The sequence below is a fragment of the Chelonoidis abingdonii genome, chromosome 8, assembly GCF_003597395.2.
Source record: "Chelonoidis abingdonii isolate Lonesome George chromosome 8, CheloAbing_2.0, whole genome shotgun sequence".
Classification (NCBI taxonomy): domain Eukaryota; kingdom Metazoa; phylum Chordata; order Testudines; family Testudinidae; genus Chelonoidis; species Chelonoidis abingdonii.
In genome coordinates this window covers 25667025-25684978 of record NC_133776.1, presented here as the reverse complement: position 1 = coordinate 25684978, position 17954 = coordinate 25667025, and the positions used below count along the sequence as shown (strand labels likewise).

Here is a 17954-nt window from a genome sequence, read left to right as displayed (position 1 = left end):
AGATGAAAAAAACAACAAAATGTAAGAAAACATGGTTGGAAAACCTCAAAAACTGAACTCAGAGACAAAAGTAATTTCTTGAACTGCTTTCAATTCATTTCTTAAAAAGTGACTAGACTTCAGCTTGATGGTGTTTCTTTTAGTGGTTTGACTAACATTATACCATAAGGTCCTGTGTCTGACCTGCACCCCTTGAAAGGTGCAGCCTAGGAATGGCAGAGCAAAGGTGGCTGTCTGCCTGCCAACATTGTACCTCTGGGCTTCTGTGCTGAGTTGGAGCATGCCTGGACCTTGCCCTAATTAAAGCACCTCAGAGGCTGCTCTAATTTATGACGGCTTTGAACAGCCCCCTGTGGGCCATCTACCATGCCAAAACTGTAGTGCATAAGTACAGTGAACTCCAGTCAGACCCCCTCTCTTTCCTGCCCTGTTCCTTTCTGCCTCTTGCATGCCCCTACACTGTGTCCTGCAAGGTGGCAGTTGGTGCAGGACCCTTACACTGGCTCTATGCCTCCCAAGAAATGCCTCTTTCCCACCACACCACTGTATTATTCCCTAAGGAGAGTTACACCAGTTTTGAGGTCCATTTTTCATATCTGACCACAGAATCAGGGCCTATGTTTTGTGGACTATCTAGGAATAGAATGTAGATTGCCTCACTGCTAGTTCTGTTATCTAACCATTACACCATGCTCCTCTTCTATTATGTGATATTAACTTGAGGACAAGGCATAAACTTGTGATGTAATGTACTCTGTTTTTGAAAACATGGTAATGCTATGGGGAAATGAGTAACACTTGGATAGGTGCAATTAAGGGGAATGAGATTTGCATAATACAACCAAAGCAAATGGAAAAATCTTCTCAGTAGATACCTTTCAGGTACAACAATCAGATGAAAATGATTAGAAACTAGCTTTATAATGACAAACCCTTAAGTATAACGGAGCTAGCTGAAGAGTTACTGAATTACCAAAACATAAAAGTTTAATTCTTGTTTACAATTGTTTCTCTCCCATGTAGGTCAACATTTGATATCAATTAAACCTCCAGATATTTTAGCTTGTTATTGCATTGTTGAGCTCTGAGCTGATAAAAGGACCAAAAATCGCTCCTAAAAGCCATAGTCAAGCACCGCAAGGCTTCAGACAGGAATGGTAAGAGACAAATGGGTATCATTAGTGGCCACTTAAATTGTATCAGATTAATGAATCACCAAAAGTCTAGCCTCAGGGCTGGTCTACATTAAAGCTATCAGTCGACCTAAGTTCGTAAGTTACATAACTGAAGTCGACGTAACATAGGTCAACTTTCAGTGGTGTCTACACCACTTTGTGTTGACGGGAGATGTTTTCCCGCCAATTTACCTTATGCTTCTCGGGGTACAGACATTGACGGGAAAACACTCTGCCATTGACTTAGCTTGTCTTCACCAGACTCGCTAAATTGACACCACTGCATTGATTGCAGCAATGCCGATTTACCCATAAGTACACACAAGCCCTCAAATTTGATACTGCTAGTTGACAGCATCACACCCAATGTCTGGACATAGCTACAGGCATTGATATCTGCAACACACTCATCTTCACCAATTTTCTTGGCTCATATTCGTTAAATGTAACTGCTAAGCTCAGATGTCATTAATTTCTCCATGGTGAAAGCCTCATGCCCAACATGACTCCCTCCTGGAGGAAATTACTCTCATTTTTGTAAATAATCAAAGTGATGACCTTTTGGTGACTTATGCGTTTGACTTTCTAATTTCAGATTTGGTTATTTTCCCTTGCAATCAGCAATTCGGTGGATACCAAAGAATGTACTAAGTGACAGGATTCTAGCTCAAAAGGGAACCTGCATGGTTGAAAACTAATCATAATTACTAACCCCATGAGAAAGACTGATGACTTCTGGTGACCTCTTGTGGAAAGGCCAATGTTAAAATTTGTGAGAAGAGGGAGGGATCAGAGGGGAAGTCTTCAGCAGTCAAAGACATGACAAGGTGGGGCTTTGGTCTCACCAGTAAATTCACTTTCAACAAAAGAGACTATCAATCTGGAAATGGGCTCCTCCTCCTCGTGGCCTCAGTTCAGGAGGCTCTGTCCCCTAGATTCTGCTACCTTCCCTCCTTCAATCAAAGCTTCCCTCCTTCTCGGAGAAGCAAGCAGGCTCGGCAGTATAAACCTGCCAGAATGATCCTCAGCTTTAGGCAGGCACTCCTTATCCAGCCTCCTGGTAGCGGAGGTCTGGGGAAAGATAGTGGGATGGAGAGAGGGAGAGTCTGTGCTCGGCCTAAAGGATCTAGGGGGAAATCAATGGGCTACTCACAGCAGTAAATGCTATGTCCATTAGTAAGTGTTTACAAGATCAGGCCTTAAGAAAGTACCACTCGTTTCTAACCCATTATAATATGCTGTCTGCCCCCACACTAGCCTATAAAGGGTTAATAGAATCCTAGGGAAGCTGCGCAACAGGCAGCCAATTGGAGAAGACCCTAGGGATGCTGTGCAGGAGATAGCCAATTGGAGAGGACTATGAGGAGCAGCCAAACAGGGTCCCTATAAGAAGAGCCGCAGGACACAGATCAGTCATTCCCTAGAGCTTGAGGAGGGTGGTAGACTGGCTGCCTTGCAGGCTGAAGGCAGCAAGCATCCTGGACATAGCAGTGCTGTAGGCTGGTGCTGCAGGCTGAGGCCCTGAAGTTAGGGCAAAGAGAGTGCTGGGGCTGCGGGGAAGTGGCTGCTATTTATAGGGTCCCTGGGCCAGAACCCAGAGTAGTAGGCGGGCCCAGGTCTCTCCCCGCTGCTCCTCGCCACTGGGGCAGTAGCTAAACAGTAGACTGCACTTGGCACTGAAGGAAGTGGCTGGACAGCAGACTGCAGTTCCCCTGAAAGGGGGGAACACGGAGTGTGGCACATCCAGAGGCAGTGTCATGAAAAGGATGCTGCGGTCCTGGGAGTGACATGGGTCCAGGAACAGAGATGACAGTGGGCGAGACACCACCAGCAGAGGGCGCAGCGCTAATTCCCCGCAGTGGTGAGTTGTACCCCCATCATGTATGCTTGAACATTCAGACAATGTTTAAAATTCAGTGCAGAAATACATGGCATAACATTTACACGATCAAGTTCTCTTGATTCTGCTCCCATTGATTTCAGTGATTCAGAATTAAACCCTTTGAAATGTTTTTTACAATCTGCCCTACAGTACTAGAGGGAACATGGCTAAATGAAATGGAAGTAAGGACTCCAGAGATCTATTTCTCAGCTCTGCCACTGACGTTCTGTCACTTTTAGCAACTCATCTAACCTCTCTGTTTTTCAGTTTACCTATGTAAAAAATGGTAAGCTACTTACTTCACCTTGAGGTTTAATCAATTATTGTGGGTGAAGTATGTTGAGATCTTCAGACTGAAGGAGCTATGGAAGTGGAAAGTGTTAGCATCGTTTACTATAAGTTTCAAGCTACACTAAGCAAATAAAGACACAACCGTAAAACTACATTAATTTTGTAACTGTTTCTGTTTCATTTAGTTTACGAGGTCCCACTCTCTTATATTCCCAAAGTTTGGAAGAAAAAACTGATTAGACCGGTTATGCCTATGGTAATCCAGAATGCTGCCACTCACTTAAACAGAGTTACTCCAGATTTATACCCATGTAATCGGGATGAGAATCTTCTCTCAATGTGACACATACTAGTGAGAGCACATCTAAAGCTCCTGCTTCGCTCACATTCTGTCACCAGGCTTCACGTACCCTTATCTTTTCCCATACAGGACACAATTTATGCCAAAGGCCCTGATGATGTGATGGGGCCTATTAGCATGGACTTTTTGACCCATGTGCAGTCTCAGTGACTAGTGAACTTTATCTAAGTATGAGTCCATGCTGGCAAATCCCTTTCAGTGCCTATAGTTGCTGCAGTAACTTTACTAATATTAATATATACCCTTCACAACTGACAGGTCCAGAATCCTCTCTTAACATTTTTTAAATAACTGTTCCAAGCTCTTATTTTAGATAAAATAATGTTTAAAGGGTTGTTTATAAAATATTACCATGAGCTTTTATTACCTGCTGAATCTGCAATGAATATTGCTATTAATATTACTGCATTTGTCATAACACAAGGAAGGAAAAAGGATGCTCATACCTGTTTCAGGTTCACATTTAAGCCCTCATGTGTCGCCTTTAACAGCGCTTTCACAGTGAAACTGTCAGGGTCTTCTTTGTCCCGGATTTGAGATTCTTTTATCAGGGATTCAAGTTTCTTTCTTATAAAAGATTCCATCTGGTGTTCAGTTGTACCATTATTCTGAAATGAATAAACAAATCCTGTTAAAATACATTCAGACACGTCAATCCTATTTGAGTAACCCAAATGGAACAGTAGGGATGCTTCCATCCAAGCAAACTATTGATGTTCTAAACATTTCCTCCTACCCGTTCCAAGTACAAGTAGGATGATGGAAAAAGCTTTAGTATGCATCTTCCTATTGGCTTCTTTCCCTGCCACGTTCTTCCCTTCAGTCCTTTGATGTGTAAGTTATGTTGACTTAGGTCACCATTTAGATCACCTCAGAATTTTGCATCTCTGCGTCAGTTTCCCCATATGGAAACAATCGTATCACTTACCTACCCTCTCTGAGATGCAGTGAGGACTATACAGCTGATGTGTTGCCACCGCCCTTTGAAAATGTAAAACTCTAAGTGCAATATTATAACTCTTTCTTGATGGAACACAGAGGAGGCATTTTTATTATTATTAATAGTCATTTGTATTGTGATAGCACCTATGGGCCTGATTGTGCTAGATGCTTTACAAACACAGAACAAAAAATGTTTAGCAGAACTTCTTATGTAACTAATAAGGGCCTCACATAGAGTGGAATTCACTCTTCATTCCTCTGCTGAGGGGGAGGGAGATTTCATCCCCATGGAAGAAAGTGAGGGCCTACCACCAAATCCTGCAGATTCTCCAGTTGTGTGGCAGACACAGGGCCACCCAAAAGGAAGCCCTGTACCTCCCTGTTGGGTCTAAGGGCACCCATTCCCTGGCAGTGCAGCTCTTGCCTCTAGTGTCTCCCTTTAAGATAATTCTATATGATGGAGGGGGGTACCCAGGGTAAGCTAATATAGCCTCTCCCAGTCACTGAGACTGTTTCTGTTCGATGGTGTAGGTGCATGAATGAGGAGTTAAAGTTGTGGTCACCATTGGTTATCTAACCTTTGTGATGGGTTGGATCACTGAAACCCCCTTGGGAGCTGCCACCCAATGTGCCAAGACTATCTCTGCTCCTGCTTTCCCTGCCAGCTTGGGGCCCCAGCACCCTGTCTTGCTGAGCCAGATACTCCCATCTACTCCAACACAGACCTAGAGTCTCAATTACTTGCCCCAAAGGTGCAGGTTTACCTGAAAGCAGCTAACAGAAGTGTTCCTGTCTTTAACACTCAGATGCCCAACTCCCAATGGGGTCTAAACCCAAATAAATCCGTTTTACCCTGTACAAAGCTTATACAGGGTAAACTCATAAATTGTTCACCCTCTATGTCATAAACAGATAAGAAAAGTTAATAGCATAGAAGTACTTTATATCTCTTTAACTATAAAGGGTTAACAAGTTCAGTAGGCCTGACTGTCACCTGACCGGAGGACCAATCAGGAGACAGGATACTTTCAAATCTTGAGGGAGGGAAGTTTCTGTGTGTGCTGTTAGTTTTTGGTTGTTGTTCACTCTGGGGGCTCAGAGGGACCAGAGGTGCAACCAGGTCTCTTCCAATTTCCTTTTATTTTTTTAATTATCTCTATATATTATTTTTTTTACTATTATAGATAACGATTTTCTATGTTTTTCGTTTTGGTATCTTTGCCAAATTGCATCTTGAATGAGGTGTCTTATATTTTTATTTTTTGCTGAAAGGATTTTAATTTGTTTCTTGGATACTTAGGCTGGGAGAGTATTCCACCTGCCTATACTAAAAAAACCCTATACCTATTCCATTTTAATTTACAAAGTGATTTTTACTGTTTTCTCTCTTTAATTAAAAGTTTCTTGTTTAAGAACCTGATTTTTTATTCTGGTGTGAGACCCCAGGACGGGGTCTGGATTCACCAGGGAATTGGTGGGAGAAAGGGAAGGGGGAGAGAGGGCTAATTCTCAGGGAGATCTTGGAAGGAGAGAGAAGAGGAGGAAGGTGAATTTTTCTCTTTTGTATTCAAGGAGTTTTGTCGCAGTATCTTCCAGGGTAACCCAGGAGGGGAAGTCTGGAAGAGGCAATGGTGGGAAAGGGTTTACTTTCCTTTTAAGATCCAGAGGGTCTGGTCTTGGGTTCCCCAGGCAAATTTGGGGGACAGAGTGTACCAGCACTGGAATTCCTGGTGTTGGCAGCGCTACAGTTCTTAGCTGGTAATTAGCTTAGAGGAATTCATGCTGGTACCCCATCTTTGAACGCTAAGTTCAGAGTGGGGGAATTGTACCATGACACTCTATAACCTGATATATGCACAGTTGTTTGCTCCCCCAGGTACTAATACATACTCTGAGTTAATTAATAAATAAAAAGTGATTTTATTAAATACAGAAAGTAGGATTTAAGTGGTTCCAAGTAGTAACAGACAGAACAAAGTAAGTCACTAAGCAAAATAAAATAAAATGTGCAAATCTATGTCTAATCAAACTGAATACAGATAATCTCAGCTTCAGAAATGCTTTAGTTAGTTTTTTCCTCAGACTGGACTCCTTCCATGCTTGGGCACAATTCTTTCCCCTGGTACAGCTCTTGTTCCAGCTCAGGTGATAGCTAGGGAATTCTTCATGATGGTTCCTCTCCAACCTTTATTCTGTTCCACCCCTTTCTATATCTTTTGCATAAGGCGGGAATCCTTTGTTCTCCTCTGGGTTCCCACCCCCTCCTTTTCAATGGAAAGACATGATGTTAAAGATAGATTCCAGTTCAGGTGACATGATCACATGTCACTGCAAGACTTCATTGCCCACTTGTCAGCACACACGTATACAGGAAGACTTACAGGTAAAACACATCCATCTGCAGACAATTGTCCTGGTTAATGGGACTCATCAAGATTCCAAACCACCATTAATGACCCACACTTTGCATAAGTACAATAGGCCCTCAGAGTAATATTTCATATTTCTAGTTTCAGATACAAATAGGATGATCACACTCAGTAGATTATAAGCTTTATAATGATACCTTACAAGAGACCTTTTGCATGAAGCACAGTCCAGTTACACTATATTCACTCATTAGCATATTTTTATAAAATGATATAGAATACCTTACAGGAAACCTTTTGCATGAAGCATATTCCTGTTACATTATATTCACTCATTAGCATATTTTTATAAAATTATATAGACTGAAACGTCACATGGTTATCTAACCTTACCTTCGGGTTATATTTATAGTTGTGTTTAATGGCATCTCTTCGCTTCAACCCGATCCTGCAAAGATTTAGACAGGTGCTTAAAATCAAGCACAGCCTAAAGGCTTTGAGAATTGGAGGACCTAAATTGCATTTAGCTGCCTTCACTGTAGCTTAGGTTTTTGTTACTAAGTATAAAAAAGTTCAAATCTGCAAGAAATACGGAGGGAATATAACTTCTTGGGTCGCTGAACGAGTGGTCTTTGCCTCTTGCTTCATGGATCCAAATCAAAATTGTATTTCTACATGAGGTTGTTTTGTGGACCATATGGCTCAAATAGCATCACACTACATTCTGACCACAAAGTAATTGGAAAGCCTAAGGCTCTGTAAAAATGAAATGAATCACATCTTCTCTCTCAATGTTAAGTATCACTGCATTTATCTGTCTTATGCAATGTACATGAATCCTAGAGAAGACTTTGCTGATTACTTGACATGTAGGTGGTGCCTGTGCATAGAATTAAAGAAAAGAAGTGGCGTGAACATCTGCTTTCTCTAATCTAGTTCAGAAGGGAATCTATAGTACCTCAATCTGCAAAGTGATTCCCAAATCAGCCTGAGAAATGTTTAACTCCCAACAGCAGATGTAAATGATAAAGAAAAACAAAACAAAATCTGTTTAAAAAGCTATTGCAAAATCTTCAGTATAACTGAGAACTACATGGGGATGTGTGTCTGCAATGAAAACATTAAATATGAATGAAAACTCTGTGTGTGTGTGTGTGTGTGTGTAATTAAAACAGTCAGTATAAATTAAAATGATAAGAGAGTCAGTGGGGATGTAATAAAAAATCAAGCTCACTGGGCCAAATTCACAATTGAGATCAATGGAGTTACATCTGCTGATGCTACGTCTGAATTTGGCCCCTTCTATTTGTACCATACTGTACAATATCTTCTTTCTTGTTCAAAGTTTTAAATTACTGAACTGCGGCGGCTGTTGCTGGGCTGAACACCTGTTGCATAGCGTGCATCAGCACTCCACAACTATTTATGTCAGGTAGCAACAAATACGGAAATGGCTAAAAATAAAATTAAAAGAAAATAGACTAGGGTTCAATCTTTAAAAAGAGAGCAAGTAAAGAGTCCGGGATTAAAGGCAAAAAAAAAAAAAAAAAAGAAGAGAAAAACAGACAAAAGGCTAAGAAATAATAAAAGAATGCTTTAGAACTGTGAAATTCAGACCCCTTTGGTGCTTACATATGGATTCAGGTGTGTGACTTTAGGCATCCAAATTCAAAAGTTTTAATCTATAAGTAATAATATTAAATGGGAGTCTGGAGTGTGCAAGGAACACAGGATTGGGAAAGCAAATTGTGCCATATAATTGTTATACACTTACATAACATAGCTTTAACTTGCAGTCATCTTCAATTTCATCAGCACTGTCTTCATCAGAAACCTCCCCTTCTTCAGCATCAGCTCCAAGGTTATATGGTAGCTTCTTTCCCTAAAAATTAGCATAAAAATATGTAGAATATATGTAGAAGTTGCTAGTGTTAGTTACTGGGGAGAAGGCAGGCTAAAATTCTTGTTCATGTTCCTAGTTCCAAATAAGGTCTGATGGGCAAATACATTATTTCAAGTTGTGATCGTGAACATTTGGTTTCAGGACTTTTCACTTAGGCTTTGACAGATACTGCCCAGGGAACCAGTTTATCCTAAAGAAAATGACTGCTGGTTAATGGGACAGTATAAGCAAAGTATCTGCTTAATGGGATACAGTCAGACAGTGCCAAAAGCATTTGCTCAGAGCAGGTCTAAATAGCATGGTACTTAAGATACTGGCAGCTTCCAGCACCATGACTATACCAGAGCTGTCACTACTGATATCACAGGTGGAGGTGAAGTGGTAGGACATTTTAGAGAAATAACCCTAGTGTGGACAAGGCCTCAGAACCTTGCTAATAATAACAAACACAACATTCAAACACAATTGTAGGCAGTGTGGTTCTGATCTCAGTTTGGACAGGTTCTTCATCATCATTGTCCTTCACAAGGGCCAGATCCTAAGCCCACTAAACTTAATGGGAGTCTTGCTATGGACATCAATGGATTTAGACTATGCCGTGAGTCTAGACCAGTCTCTCCGTGCAACAGTAACAGGTACTAATTATATTGGGTGGGATTTTCAAAGCACCTAATGGAACTAGGCGCCAACTCCCCTTGAATTTTGAAAATCCTACCTATTTAATGTTTTGATGTTTCCTATTACCTTTCATTACACCAAGCAGTTGCCAACTCAGATGTTATCATTGGAGTGATGTAAAACAAATCTTTTAAAGTTAAGTCCCCCAGTACTGAATTGCTTAGCTGTAGGTTGTCTGTGATCTCTGGAGTCTTGGTAACATCTCTATTCTTAAAGAAGTTTGAAATGCTAAAAAAATAAAAAGAATCCTTCCTAGCAGTAAGTTCAAATGAAAAAAGTGCTGCCATTTGTAATATGCAAAATTTAAGATTTCCTCTGCAAGTAACTTGACCAGCTCTACTGGCAAATCTGCCTCTTGTCTGCTTTTGACAGATGTGCAATAAATATTGCTGCAACTCTTTTAAATGAATACCTTTAATCATTTAGACACTGAAGCAACATTATACTGCCAGTGAGCATAAATGCTGTGCAATGTGTTGGTCCAAACTCTAGCCGTTAAATGACTTTACGTAAGACAGAACATGTCCCATGAGTACTTTTAGATTCAGTTTATTGTTCAGTTATTGTGTATTAAAAATAGTAGAGCCCAAACGTGTATTGTGCATTACTCAATTTTCTATTCTCCGCTGATCAAGAGCAGTAATACTTGGCTCCATAGTTTACATGCTTAACTCTTAGAATGCGATATTTTCCAGCCATCAGAATACTTAGGATGAAATGAGCATGTAGACAGATAGCTCCATTTGGCATCCAAAGGGCATAATTATAAAGATGCTGTGTTCTTAACCTCTAAGGCCCTCAGTTTTCTTAAGTTCAGTATGTCACGCTCAATTTCTGCAACAAGAGGTAATTGCCTCAAAGGTACGGTTAACAAAACCCTCTGGGAAGTCTAATTTTTGACTGGCAGAATTCACTGTCAGCTGCAGGATTCAAAGAACTTTCTATATTGAAGTTTTAAAAAAAAAACTGGCCATTCTCCCATCTCTAGAGCAGCCTTTTTGTCAGAATGTCTTTGTATAACTAGACTCAGCTGTTTCATGCTCACCTGCAGTAGGCTGTTCTTTTATAAAACCAGACACTAAGGCTGACACTCTGCATCAGAAGCAGGGGAACTGCAGACACAAGGGAACTTGATTGCATTTGGCAGTTAGCATGAGGGAAGCAGGCATGCCTACAGAAATATTGCACGTACAGTTCAGAGTGTAGTCAGCAGGATGAAATTAGTGGCTAATCCATTGCTGCAAGGCAACTTGGGTCAGGAAGGAATTTTCCCCAAGTTCATGTCTAGCTTTGAACAGCTGGCTAGTGTGGTGGAATACGGATGCAGCATTTGTTGGCTACTTCTGGTGACAGGATACAAGGCTTGAAGGATCAATGGTAAACAGAACAGTAAATCTTCCTGAATTTTCCTATGTGATCACTCACATTACAAGTGCAGATCTGTAGATACCTAGCAATGTATTAATAGAAGGTCTGATGAGGAATAAAAATCAAGATGCCAGTTAATAACTAGGAAATTAAACTTGTATGCTGTGATGTGTGCTTATCTTCACCACTGATTACGCTCTCTACATTTGTCAATGCCACATACCACCATAAATTAGATTGTTCTCCATGAGATTTATACCGCAAGATAAACAGGACATCGAAACTACATTTTTTTGAATGGATAGTACTATTCTGCAAGCCAGGAGGTCCAATTCACCTCTGACATACACCTTTATAACTCCACTAAGAGTGGAGCCACTCCTGATTTACAGTGACCTAAGGGCTTGTCTACTTGGACACCGTTTCAAAATGGGGTAGATCAAAGTGCACTTCAGAACTGTTAGTTCGCAACAGCAGGGTACATTGGACACTTAGCATGCAGCAGGCCAGCATGGGCTAACTTTATATCCCAGCGTGCCACAAACTAGGTGTTTGTGTGGATAAGCCCTAAGTGAAGGGAGAAGCAGGCTCAATGTCTGAACAATCCAGTAACAGTACATGTTGTTCAGGGAGAAAGGATGAACAAATGCATAAATGGAGTACAAATAATGGCAGGGAGGTGTGGAACTGGCTTCCTACTTCCCCAAAAGCTGCTGATTCATAAGTAACAAAAGTTTGTGTTTTCTCAAGTGGCTGGCTGACATGAGTGATAGATGGGATAGCAGATACAGTATTTTGTGAAATCAGACAACAGTCTATAATGATGGTGAAAACAGCCTTTGACACTTTGCAATGCTGGCCGCTTCAACTCCAAGCCTGGACAGCTAATTCTGTGCTTACAGAGAATGAAGTGTCCTTACCATGCTAAATTAAATTAAAAAGAGGCAGTCTGATAAGGTAAATACAGATTAATCATCCTCTCAAAGTACTATCGAGCTTTTTCATCTTTACGTCATTTTCATCTGGATCCCTGAAATTCCTTCCAGAAAGGATCTGTTCATACTGAAAAGTTCAAATTATTCATCTCATACACAACACTGGCACTTTTCCCCTATTGTTATTTAGCTCTTCTCTGAAGCATTCTTCTCACTTACATAGCCACAACTGACGAACCATGAAAAAACACTTTTGTCTGACGAACCGTTGCTCTTAGCAGCAGGAAGGTAAGAAGAGAAGGGAAAGAATGCTTTTCTTCTCATAAATTTGAAATGATTTCTCACTCTTTTCTATATTGTGCCCAAAGAATACACTGTAAGGAGAGAATGTGGACTGGTGCTTAGCACCACTGTGAAGACACCTTAGAAAAACCACAGATCAAATAGATTAGATAGAGGTTAGATCAGGGGAATGGGAATCAGGGATCTTGGATTCTATTCTTGACTTTGCCATTGATTCCTTGTTTGATCCTGGGTGCCTCATATTCCCCAGCTATAAATATGGGTATAATAATATTGCTTCTATCTCATAGGGCTACTGTAAGTGTAAGTAATAAAAAGATGTAAAATGCTTTGAGATCTTCAGATGAGATAATACATAAGTACAAATTATTTATGTATTTTATTATTATTAATTATTATTATTATATTTAATATAGCCTGGTAATATCACTTTACAAAAAGTATCTCAGGATACTTGCTAAGTCTGAAATAAAACCTGTTTTAATGTCTGTGTGAAAAGGAACACAAGATAAAAACCAGGCTAATTATATCTGTTCTGACTCTTGTGTCATTGGTAATTGCGTTCTTAGGGCCTGAGGGGACAAGAGCTAAGATGATAAGTATAATATACTGACTATTACATTTTGTACATAATACTGGTAGCAAATTACCTTCACTAGGATTTTGCCTTTCAAACTTTGAGGGCTAGGAAGCTGCTTGGAATCTCCAGCGATTACAGACGACAAGTCCAGTTTGTCACTGAATATTTCCTTGAGGTACTGAGCAATCTTCTTTTGCTGCTGGATACTACAGTGATTCTCAATAGACAATATCACCGGAAACCTAAAACAAAAGCAAAACCCCTAGATGATAGCATAAGAGCTTTTCAAGATATATGACCAGACAGTCATAATGCAACTTAGAAAGTAAGTTGTTTTACATTCATCTTGCTCTTCCAGTCCCTGTAGCAGCCATTTTGTTTTTAAAATGGTGTTTTTCATCATATTTTTACAATCATATCTCCTTGAAGAAAGCATGAAAATTGACTGATTGTGATGAGGTGTACAAACCCCACACTGGGCCCAATGGGGTCGAAAGGCAATACTGGGCCCAGGTAACTCTGCCCCTTCAGGAGTGCAGGAGCAAGTTAAAAGGAGCTCAGAAGGCAAGGCAAATGATGGTGGATAGGCTGCAGGAGAGAGTTTTTCTCCAATAAGCTAGATGGAAGGTTGAGTTTGAGATAGGATCACAGAGCGGGTAAGGCCCTCAGACAGAGCATTTTCTAACCACCACATCCTCCAAGGCTCTGCTCCTTTGGACTTCTCTGTTAAAGGAGTGACTGTCTGGACTATAGGGGCCATATCTCATACTGAAGGGACACATAGATAAGAAGTAGCCCAGAGCACTAGACTTCCTGCAGGGAGGATCCTGCCAGTGTTGCTTCCCACAGTGCCCTGTGCTGGGAACTCCTATTTCACCCTCCCCACTTCAGGGCCAGCCCCAGGTATGAGTAGAAAGCAGAAAATTCCTGGCTTAGGATCAGGAGCAGGCACCTCTACTGCTTGACAAAGAGACAAGGGGCTGGAAGTTGGGTATGCTAACCACTCAGCTGCCCTGCTCTCTGAGCACCCTACCACACTAATGCAGTAGTTTTCAACCTGTGCTCCGCAGACCCGTAGGGGTCCACAGACTATGTCTAACATTTCCAAAAGGGTCTGCACCTCCATTCAAAAATGTTTAGGGGTCTGCAAATGAAAAAAGGTTTAAACTAATGAATAAACTCAGAGGAACACATAGTTTGGTTGAGCCCTACACTACCTGGACCAAATTCTGCATCTGGATACAGTGATGCAAATCCAAGTCATTCCACTGAAGTTAACAGTCACTCTGGATTTATACTGGTGTAATTGCAGGTAGAATGTTGCCCTATATTTTTATCTCATTAATAAAGACAAAAAGAGCCAAATTCTGCCCTGACACACACCCTTTCCACTATGACTGAAGTCTACTGGGGTCTCAAGAGCTATAAGGCAGGCCCTAATTTCTAAAAACAGTTCAGTGTAGATCCATGTTGTTTGTTTGTGGGTCAAGGTGTTCTAAAGAGTAAGGATCCCATGACACTCTTTGTAAGACCATGTGTGGGTGAAAATTTCCGCTCTCCCATTGTTTTTCAATGTGCATCAGTTGTTTGATTGGCTTTAGCCTTCTGCCCTACAAACAGATGCGCACACACAGTTCTCTGTGTGTATAGCTAGTTACCTTCCCTTCCTGAGTAAAACAGGTATGAAAGGAAAACTCATGTGGAAAACGCTACCAACTTTCCAGCTCCATTTGGTGTGAGGGTAAAAATCAATATGATGGCAGAATAGACATGGGAAGGTCTATAAAGCCAAGATCCACAGGAATACAGGCACAGATCTCAGACCCAATAGTCTGCCATCTCCCCTCTGAAGCCATTACACAGGCTCCCTGTTCTGTGTGGAGGAGGAGTTAGGGATCAAGTGATCTACAGACCACATTCCCCTCTTAGGGCTCTGAAACTTAGCATGCAAAGCAATACTGTTGCCATGAACAGCCTAACTTCCCCTCTGCAGCTTTCAGAGCCCTCACAAGGGAAACAGGAGTCTGTGGTGGAGCAGGGATATGAACCCGGTTCTTCCAAGTTCTCAGCTAATGCCGTAATCACTGGACCAGTCTTCTCTAATGGTCCTTCTCTAGTGCCCCAATCACTGGACCAGCCACTCTACAGCCTCTCACCAAGTATTTAAGGGAAGTATTTAAAAGCTCTATAGGTTCATCCCATGGAGTTCTCAATCTTCTCTGCCCCCCTTCCAAAGTTTTTATCTTGGTGGAAGGAATGATCTAACCTTCATTCTCAATGTATCATGTTGTGTTTACAGTAGGTGTGGTAGTATCATGGTTGATTTTAATAATATTGTATATTCCATAATCCTGAGGCACAATGGGATAAATAATGAGTAGAATGTTACCATCTTTACCCTTGAACTTTCTGGATTTTTTTACTACAAAGATTTTAAAAAACTTTGTCCTTTTTCAGGCAAATCTGTCACTGAAATTGAGGACACTTGTCCCCGAAAGCAACGTTATGCCACTAATTTTTAAGCACAATTCCCCACTGGAAATCAGTGAAAAATTCTTCTTAAAAGTGGACCAAAACAACTCTGAAATTGTATAGTTATGACTGTCTCCATATACCAAACAAAAAAACTATTGAGTTGGTGATTTATAAAATATCCTCTGTAGCCTGGGTATTGATTAATGGGAAGATAAAATGTTCACACTGTTAAGAGATAAATCAAAGTTAACAATAGGGAAAATAATCAAATTCGCTATGTGTCTGAAGGAAGAAATTTACACTGAGATACAATATTTTCATATAAGATTTACTACACAAGAGAAGTATATTGCTCTACGCTCAGAACCCGCATTGCACTTACTCATTTTTGACAAAGGCATTTTTATTGATAGCTTCTACCACATCTCTGAAGAGTATTTTGGAAGTAAAGGTATAACCATGGTGCACTACTGGCTCTCCATCTGGACCATCCCAGCAGTCAACTGTCAAGACAAAAAAACTATCCATGAAAAAATATCCAGTGTCTTATACATTTTTTTTAATTTTCTTCTGAAGGGGAGAGGAATGTTTTATCTGCTCATGTAAATCAGACATGAATCCTGAGTAATAAACTACTTTCATTTTGTATTTTGTACTAACTATACAAAACACAATGGCAAACAACTGAAGACCGATTTCTATTATACCAACACTGTGATAAATTAATATTCCCTTCAAGTATAATTACAAGGATCTGCTGCCATCAGAACCAGAGTAAAGCCTGCGTAAGAATATTCAGCCATAAGGTCCTGACCCTGCAAAAGCTGACTCACATCAGTAGTCCTTATTTATGTGAGAAGTCCAGCGTACTCCTGCCAGTAAATTCCACTCAGCTCAATAGGACCACTGATGTGAATTAAGGCTGGGGAAAAAGGCTTTCTATGTGCTATCAAACATGGTTATTTTCTCAGTTATCTGCTCTCAGAATATGATTATTTTATTTGTGGGGAAATACAAATCAATTTTCACTCTGTTACTCCATATCATCTCCATACTGTATATGAATATGTGAAACATTTCTGAGTACCAAAACATTCTGATTACCAAAGTGATGCTCAATCTACTATCATTCATGAATCACATTTCATTCATGAAAAGTATTTTAGATTATTTTATTTCAGAAATGAGACTAGAAAATGTAATAGCAAATCATACACAAATTAGAAATAAGAAAATCATAGGTAATTACTTAACTTAGGTTGCAAAAAGTTAATAGAGTTACCATATACAGTACATGAGTGGGCAGGAAAACCAGTTTCATCATAAATGTATTTACAGATTGGTTTACCGATCCAGTCATGTGTAGAACAGCTCTATTAGGTCTTTGCAAATACAGTTTCACAACTGTAACTTACCCGATCTGTTCATGGGTCTCAATTATAATACACGTTTTACAGGGCGGGGAGGTTGCTTTTTTTAATTCTGAGTATTAGCCTCATTATAATGCAGAAAGATAAGCTTATTGCCAAAATGTTTGCCCACCCTTGCATTAAAGGCTACTAAAGCTCTTAGGTAAAATACAGGGTGAGAATTGCTATTGTTGCACATATCCCAGTATCTTATACTTCCAAGTGTACATTATCAACTGCAGAGGTCAGGGAGGATTCATTTCCACTCTGTACAGTGTTGCACAATTGTTTGTTTTTTTTCCCCACCTTCACAGGTCACTTCTGAAAGTACAGTGCTGCTGCATTAGCTGGACAAATGGTCTAATCAACTATTGCAGAGCCTATGTTCTCCCAGTGTCTGTTCTTAACACGTTCTAGTCTATCTGAGAATGTGTTACTAACTGATGAGTAAATCTGAACAGCAAGTTTCTAGAATGACTGAGATTCTTATAATTAAACTCAGACGGCCAAATTTATCCCCTGAGTAACTCTAGTGATTTTGATGTTATTAATTTGAGTTTGACTTCAAACTCCACCAACTTAGTCTCAGAGATGATTCATACAGAAACACCAGGTTATTGGGCTATGACAGATATTACTAAAAGCAACAAGAGGAAAGAGAACAATGGGGAAGACATGGAAAATGTTATTAGAGCCAATGTTAAGGTGAGCCATTTAATACAGGACCCCAGAGGAGAAACCAGCAGTGGCTATGCTGTGTCAGTATGAGACACTCATCTCAATGGCAAACATTACTTGTTGAGATTGCTAACAAATAAGACATAACAAAGCGGTGAAGAAGACAGTGAAGTAAAGTATGAGCAAATTAATTTGCACATTCAGTGCCAAACTTAAAACTTCAGAGAAATGTCTGTCAGACTTTACAGAGCTTCACACCCACATAAATAACATTAAAAATACCTTCAACACATCGACAACCATCCTGCAACACCCGGGCATACATCTCCACTTTGGACTGGGATAGAAGTTGGTCTCCTGTCAGGTATGTATTGTGAGATGAAGCAATATAGTAGTTACAAAGCGGCTGATCCATATCCTGGTGAACTTCAGAATGCAACGGGTTAAATATATCACAAGCAGAACTGCGCATGAAGCTAGTGAAACCTTTGAACAAAAAGAAACAGTTTTTCAAGAGTGCTGTGTACCTGAACAGATTAACCTTAATAGAATACACAGGCTGATAAATAGATATTATTTATGCTAAAGACTGTCAGTGTTAATCT

The 17954-nt window shown here is 40.3% G+C and overlaps 1 protein-coding gene across 1 annotated transcript in view; it reads right to left on the bottom strand.

The window, feature by feature from the left end:
• The window catches only part of PLCH1 (phospholipase C eta 1), a 186254-nt gene that overhangs the window by 37640 nt on the left and 130660 nt on the right, over positions 1 to 17954 (bottom strand). Inside the window, exons 9-13 of the mRNA XM_032787405.2 lie at positions 17632 to 17835; positions 15645 to 15765; positions 12858 to 13029; positions 8795 to 8902; positions 4156 to 4317 (exon numbers count right to left, since the gene is read on the bottom strand). Of these exons, the coding sequence (XP_032643296.1) occupies positions 4156 to 4317; positions 8795 to 8902; positions 12858 to 13029; positions 15645 to 15765; positions 17632 to 17835 (767 nt within the window). The remainder of the gene's footprint in view (positions 1 to 4155; positions 4318 to 8794; positions 8903 to 12857; positions 13030 to 15644; positions 15766 to 17631; positions 17836 to 17954) is intronic.